The 7797-nt window shown below is 38.3% G+C and overlaps 1 protein-coding gene across 2 annotated transcripts in view; it reads left to right on the forward strand.

Moving 5' to 3' along the window:
* The window catches only part of SLC22A15 (solute carrier family 22 member 15), a 35226-nt gene that overhangs the window by 22421 nt on the left and 5008 nt on the right, over positions 1-7797 (forward strand). For both annotated transcript variants that reach the window (XM_009639089.2, XM_035894592.1), the window contains exons 7-10: positions 907-1047; positions 1859-1944; positions 3967-4087; positions 5034-5106. In XM_009639089.2, coding sequence (XP_009637384.1) covers positions 907-1047; positions 1859-1944; positions 3967-4087; positions 5034-5106 — 421 coding nt within the window. The remainder of the gene's footprint in view (positions 1-906; positions 1048-1858; positions 1945-3966; positions 4088-5033; positions 5107-7797) is intronic.

Raw genomic sequence — 7797 nt, forward strand, 5'->3', positions numbered from 1 at the left:
GAGCAGGTGGGTGGCCTACCTTGTCTAATAAGTTTATTTTCTTAAGAGAAAGTGCTGCCAGTGCTAGCAGTTGTTGTAGTAAGGAGCAGGAACTACCTCTAGTCACTAGCAGAAATTTAACTGTCAAAGTGCCTATTTTTGTTTCAGATAGATCTGCTAGCCCTGAGGTCTTTTGCTGCCATTTTGAAATAAACCTTATGTATGACATATGTGAATCCTCTGGCATTATTGTTCATAGAGTTGATTTTCTAATGCATATATTTGGGGAAGATGTATTGATTATGAAGAAACCAAATGGCATTATTTTGTCAGCAGACAACATAGAGCTGTTTTCCTGTTGCTTTTCCAAATGCTTACTGCAGAATAATTGATTTTTCTGTTCCTTAAATGAGAATTGCTGATTTCCTGCAGAATGAATTGGTGACCCATTCCATTCCTCTCTGTAAAGATGACAGCCAGTCAGGGTTATAAAAGAAAAGTAAGAAATCAGAATTGGAGAGTGAATAAAACTGGACTAGGCGCTAGAAGTTAAAAGAAGGCAGAAGTGTCATCTGAACTGTTTAAGAAAGGGTTTACAAACAATTGGAGAAGTGTGGACTAAAGTGAAACCTGATAAAAACAAAAAGGATCATTTCTCAAGTCAAATAATATAATTATGGTCATATTTTAACTTTATTCTGGTTATGCTTAAATGTAGTCTTAAGTATAACTGAGTAAGTCAGGAATTGGGTATGTGCAGAGGCGAAATTGTTTCTTTACTTAGAAAGCATCACATACTTGCAGAGAAACATTTTAGACCTATTTTCTGAAACACTAAATATAGTTTGTAGTATATTGTGCCAGGCTGGTGCTTTGATGTGGTAGGCAAAGCAGCAGCTCTGATTTTACTTTTTCTGTCTTTTGCAGGTTTGTTTGCAGCTTGGTTTACTATGGTCTTACCCTTAATGTGGGTGACTTAGGTGGAAGTATTTATGCCAATTTAGCCCTTTCAGGGTTGATAGAAATCCCAGCATACCCAATCTGTATTTACTTGATTAACCAAAAATGGTAAGTATGAAATTTATTATCCCATTCATAGTTTTGTTTTGTTATAATTTTTCTCAAGGATACCTTTCCTGTACAATGTGTCTGCTAGCTTATATTTGTTGTGTGGAGCTTCCTGCTTCAATGTTACTACTTCATTATATTCTCCTGGGAAATGACTTTTTCTTTGAAAGTGCCATTAATATATCTTTATTACAAATAACAGTTTAACTTGTTCTGACTAGCTCACTTATTAACGAGCCGTCTAAATTTGGCTCGAGGTGAGGCTGATCTCTTGTATCAGTCTAACCTAGCTGTGCTGGCTCCATGCTAACACAAGGTGGCGTTTCTCCCCACCTCTCTTGTAGTCCCCATTCTCACTGTTACATCAAAGCTATTGCAACTAAACGGCAGCTGTCATGTGGCTTCGTGTAATAGCTGCTGTGTGCACTAGTATGTGAGCAGAGCTGTTGATGCAGATATTTAGCCTTTTCCTGAGCCATGATACTCTGGACAACGTCTTTCACTTTTTGTAGAATTCACCTCCCAATCTCTTCTCTACATGTCTCCTGAGGAGTCTTACAAACGTGCACACACAATGGGAAGCAAATCAAAATCCTAGAATTTGTCAGCCACTGCATAAAGACTTCTTGAATCTCATTTTGTTAAAAGTGCAGTAGAAGCTTGTTTAAAAACAGTGTGAGCGGAAGCATTTGAGAGCTGGCATTCAGAATTTCCGACTGCAAATAAAGAGGCAACGCGAATTTAGAGGACTCATTGCTCTGCAAACTACAGATCTAATGCAGAATAAAGCTTTGTTATCCTTGCACATCAGGTTTGGTCGGAAGCGAACATTGAGTGCATTTCTGTTCCTGGGAGGATTGGCTTGTCTTATTGTCATGTTTCTTCCTAAAAAGAAAGGTAAATATTTCCTTTTGTTTCTGGAGTATATGACACAGCATCCCACATCCTAAGAATCTGATGGTTGCCAGTAGGTTAAACTCGTACCACATGCAAGTCTCCGGAGGAGCTACCTTGCAAAAAGGATAAGCAGCAACCTTCCTAAGATCTCAAGGAAAGCTTGTTTGAAAGGCTTGGATTTGAACTTTTGTCTTTGGATTCTGCCCTTTACTTCTGATCACATCAATCACTCCTTTCCAGTGTTTCTGACTTACCCCATGAAACATCATTCTTTGGGATTATCTTCATTAGATAAATGATAGGTCAGTGTAAGTAATACGCATGCAACTTGTATGCATCTCTCCAGGTGAAAGACCAATGTCAAAAGATCCTAAGAATTGCATCTTGGGCCAAGTTTCCATCTCTTCCTCTCTGCTCTGTAATGTTCAAGACTGGTGTAATTGTGGCATTAGTAGTATGGCCACATAACTTACAGTTTGGAGAGCATTCTGAAAATCTTCTGAAGCAAGGGGTCTTTAAGAAATGTGAAACGAATTGTGTTTTTTTGTAAAGACACACTGATGTTTGTTTCTTCACTCTTGGATGTTTTTCAAAATTATAGAAACAAAATTGCAAATTTCAAAATACTTTGAAAACTAGGTACATAAATTCATCTCAGCCTGTAAGATTTGTGCATGTATAACACCTGTCATAAGGAGAGAAAATGCTTCAAACATTTGAAGTGTGATTCAAAAAGATTAAACATTTATGATGAGACTATGCATAAGTTGCTCTAGATTGCAATAAATCTAATAGGTAACACTTTTTTAAAGTATTTCAGATGCTAGAGCCCAGAAACTCAGAAAGATTCTGGTTAAGCTGGTACCAGTCATCAAGTAGTGTTTGCTTATCAGTCCAAGTATAACACGTGAAAAGAAAGAGACCTTCAGAGGATAGAACTGCGAGACCTCAGGAAATCCTCTGTGGGCTGAACTGCCAGTCAGCCCAGAGCCAAGTACCTTAGGAAGTGAAATGGCCAACTGGCCAGAAGCAACCACCTCTCTACTGAAGTGTGACTTGTTCAAAGCAGTAATGGCTTATGCTGTAGCCTTCCTTGGTAGGCATTTAATGTGTGTCTGATGTGCCTAGTGTAAGTGAATAAGCACTGGCAGTTATGGCAAAACTGAGGTGGATGGGATATTTGGTATAGTTCTTTACAGTGCCTTCCTGTCTTTTGTTTTTCTTCCAAAGTACTAATATTAGAAGCATGTTATCATACTATGGAATTGGCACTAAATAGGCTTATTACTAAAAAAACCTGCTTGCTTTTGAAAAATTTATCCATTTTCTTTCAACTTACAGACAGAACTAGTTTAGTATTTTATTAGTGGTAGACTCAGTGTTGAGTTTGTTTCAGCTTTTACTATGTTTATAGGATTTTTATCTTGCATTTCTAAAATTTTATGTCCTAGTAGAGCCTTAATGCAGGATTTTAATGCTTTAGAGATGTCACTTATTGTAACATTGAGGACAAGGGGAGGAAAACTCAGTTTCTTTTTGTGGTATTGAGCAATAGTTCCATTCTTTAGTGTCTGGGACTGTTCAGTCATTTAACCCAGTCTTTTCTATTGGATTATATTTAATAGAATGGAAACAATTTTGGGCCAGTAGCAAGTTTGCCATGAATTTAAAATCTGTTTTTTCAGTTATTTTTTCAGTGTTACATGGAGTTTTCCTCTTTCAACAAATTTGATTGCGCAGATAAAGGTAATAAGTCTGTAGACACAGCATATAGATTATGTTGGATGATTTCTGCTATTGCTGCCTAAAAGAAGGCCCTGGGATTCTCTTGGGTTTTGAGAGTTCTCCTGAAGGTACATATCACCTCTGACAAATACTGTCCTTTAATAGAAAAACGCTTGCCTGTCATAGCAGATTCTCCAGTAGATTCCTTTTCACTCCATACTGTTATGTAACTAAAATGATTATGGATGTGTATTCGAGTGCTCAAAAGCCTTACGAGGGTCACATTTTCTCTGTCAGATACTGGAGTGTTTGCAGTGGTGAATAGTCGCTCTCTCTCCTTGCTGGGGAAACTGACAATCAGTGCTGCATTTAACATTGTCTACATCTACACATCAGAACTTTATCCCACAGTGATCAGGTAACACAAGCTAATTTTAAGGTCTTTGTTTTTCTGATTCTCTTACCTGGTCACCTTTTACTTCTCTTACTTGTTTCTATTAACTGTACCTTTTTATTTGAGATTTTCAGTTACATATAATGATTATCTGTTTTTTTACATGCTAAATTTCTTCCCTTATCCTCTTCTTGCTTCCTCTTCCCTCAAATTTGCAGTGTTCTCTTCAGACTAATCATATTCTTATATAACAGTAAAATAGTTCTTTGGCTGCTTGGTATGCTCACAGCCCTCTCTCCACTAATGAGGATAACAGCAGTATTGCTGGTATTTCTTTTAATGACTGATACCTGTAACTCTTTCAGTGCTTTATAAACCAGACAACTCTTTAAGTATTCATAATTACTTAACCAGCAACGCTGAAGATGATTGGTCAATAAGCTTTGTAAAAGTAACTTGATGCTTCATAGGCCATAGGTAAGCAACAGTGAGGTTTCACTTGCTAGTACCCTGTGCTTGTGCTTACAGAGCAGACAAAAGTGTCTATAGTATGGGTGCAATTTTTAATAGATATTTTAACCAGGTATTATTGCTGATGATCAGCCATCAGTGGAACTATACTGTGGTGTTTTTTGTGGGTGGGCAAATCTGCTGATTTGGATAAAGGAATTGAGCCAAAGCTTCAGGCAGAGACAAGATGCGCTAACTGAAATCACACGTTTTTTGCCTCTCTGTATGCGTATGTATGTTAAAATTCTGAATGTGCAGGGGACTTTTGCTTCTCTTTAAGCACAAAGTATGTTTTAATTCCTGTCTTGGGATGCTTCTGGTTACATTTGACATTTCTTTGCCAGTTAATGTGGTCAGGGTCATGACTGAGACTTATTTTTTTCCTTGCTCAGTGGTACTTTTCAAAAGTCAGAATTTCTGCCATGCAAATGTCACTGATTAATGATTTATATTTTCTTAGGAATGTTGGAATGGGTGCCTGCTCCATGTTTTCCCGTGTTGGTGGAATCATTGCTCCTTTCGTCCCTTCACTGGTTTGTCTGAACTTCTCACTGTTATGTATATTTTTGTTTTGTGGCTCTAATGTATCAGAGGCTTATGGGGTGGCAATATTTTGGATAAGTTATATATATAAACTAAGATATGTTGTGTGTCTTAACAGTATCATGGTAGGCCAAAAGCATTGCATTACAATGTGTGATTAGATAAAAACTCAACATTATTTAGTTCAGAAGGTGTTTTAGCCCTGTAAGAATTTTGGGACTTAGCTAGTGGACTTTAACAATGCAGTAATTTCAAAATACCAAGTTGGTAATAGCCAGTTCTAAACCCTAAGCAAGCAAGAGCAAAAAACCCCACATACTTAAAAGATCTACTGTATCAAGATAAAGCATATGGGCTCAATAACTCTTATTTCTGAGAATAAATTAGTTTTATTATCAGTGCACTTCATTGAATATCCATGGATTGTAATTATCAGCAAACTGTTTTATCTTTCAATGAATGAAGATGATGTGGGGACCTGACTTACTAGGATGGCTTTTGAGCACAAACTTCACAGCAGTCTGTCGAGGCAAAGAAAAATTCTGAAGAATGAAACATGGGGATGTTATTTTCTCTGTGTTCATAGTCTTATGTGTACACAGGTAAAAAGTGTGCCAATTTTTCACGCAAACTGCTTGTTGAGGTCAAGTGACAGTTCCTTTAATGTGACAGATTTAATCTAGAATAAGCTTTCTCTCTGCCATTTGCAGTATTATGTCAGGCAGAGGCCTAGAAAAAGAGCAGATGAGCACAGTGAGCCTTTTAATCTGTGGAATGAAACATTGGGTAGGTGAGAGTGCAGGCACCTCTGGGGTACAACAGGCAAAGCCAAAACTGCTGCGGGTCTCCCAGGTAGATTTAATAGGTAGCTTTTATGTAGCAGTTGGGGCATCCATTATGTTGTATCTGGCAGAGATTTGGCACTGCAGGAGACACAAATCTTGGATCATGGTGTTTGAAGGGGTCTCATGAAAGTGAAAATAGCTCTGTTTAAATAACAAATGAGCATTGATTTGAGGAAAGAATTAAGTATTTTCGTGTTTTGAAACTTCAACTATTTTAATGCATTTTCAGTATCTTTTCTTCTGGGGAGCTTATAAAAATGTGGGAATGGGAAAAGCCAGTTGCTGAGGTAAGAGATGAAATGTTGGTGCTGTATTTGATCATAGCCTGTTATTTTCTCAATTTAGAATTGCTCTTTTCAAAAGCTCACTTTGTATAGTAACAAGCAGCTAAACTCTTACCTTTTTTTACATAAGCCTGCTTTACTGATAGTCTGAAAGTGAATGTACACATTTTGGAGCCACATTGTAGATTACTCATATTTTTGCACACACGTTTCCCCAGTGTAGCTTTGCTTGTAACAAGCAATGTGAAAACAGAGATGGGCATCAAAGGAGGAGTATAAACATTGCTTAGGGGTGATGACAGGAAGGCCAAAGCTCAGTTGAAGCTAAAACTAGCAAGGAACATAAATAGGGATCCCATCAGCTAAAGGAAATTTAGAGAAAATGTTTAGCTTGTTGTTGAATGGGATGGTCATCCTATTGGTGCATGAGATGGAATAAGATTAAATACTTAGCACTTTTGCTTAGTCTTCATAGGCAAAGCCTGACCCTAAGACTCTGCATACCAGCGCAGTTGAGGAAGCAGAGGGACAGCAAACAGTGGAGGAGTGATAGGTTCAAGAACATTTAAAGCTGAAAGCTTTCCATTCTGTGGGATAGGATTACCTAAGAGATTGTGAAAGAGCTGGCTGTGATAGTGAGGCAAGTGTCTATCATCTGTGATAAACCATTGCTATAGAGAAAGGTCACTGATAATTTTGGAGGAAAAAAAAAGCTAATGCTATATATGTCTTTAAGATCAGAAAGTGGATCCATGGAGTTACAGGCTGAGCAGCTCAGAAGCAGTGTCTGGGAAGATCATGGGACATGAACTCTCAGTCTGTTTCTGAGCATGTGAAGGCCAAGAAGGTAATTGGGATCAGTGTTTACTAAGGACAGTTCATTCTCAGCAAGTTTGATTTGATAGTCAGCCATTTCAACACAGAAGGTAATATGGATGACGAGAGGAGGAAATGCTTTTGTAAGGCTTTTGACACTGTCCCCCAGTGCTCTTGTTTGGAAGTTGAGGAATTGTGCCCTGGATGAAAGGAATATTAGATTTGAATGTTGTATGGACCACCAGGCTCAAAGGGGTAGTGACAGGTTTGGTATTTGGTGGCTGGTGACAAGTGGAAGATAAGACAGAATACATCCTCATATTTTTAGATGCAAAATAAGGAGGAGTGATTGACACACCAAATGGTAGTCTAGTGGGACCTTTTTGACCAACAGAAATCCCATGAAGGCCAACAAGAATAATAAAATCCTGTTTCTCATGTGGATGGTCAGTACAGGCTGGGAACCAATTGTCTGAGTTGGTTCTTGCTGGAAGAGACCTAGTTCTGACAACAGATGACAAGTTAAATGGGAGCTAGCAGTGTCCTCTCATCACAAACAGGCAAACTTCACACTGAGCTAGATCAGGCCCAATTCAGTATGTGACTCACAGATTAAGTTCCCTCCCAGTTTCTAGAGGGATGTTGAAAAATCTGGGCAGGGTCCAGTGAAGGGTAACTAAGATGACAGGGGCCTAGAGCACATGGCTTCAGGTGAAAGCTTGAGGGAATATTGTAC

The sequence above is a fragment of the Egretta garzetta genome, unplaced genomic scaffold (genome assembly GCF_000687185.1).
Source record: "Egretta garzetta isolate BGI_Z169 unplaced genomic scaffold, ASM68718v1 scaffold85, whole genome shotgun sequence".
Lineage (NCBI taxonomy): Eukaryota > Metazoa > Chordata > Aves > Pelecaniformes > Ardeidae > Egretta > Egretta garzetta.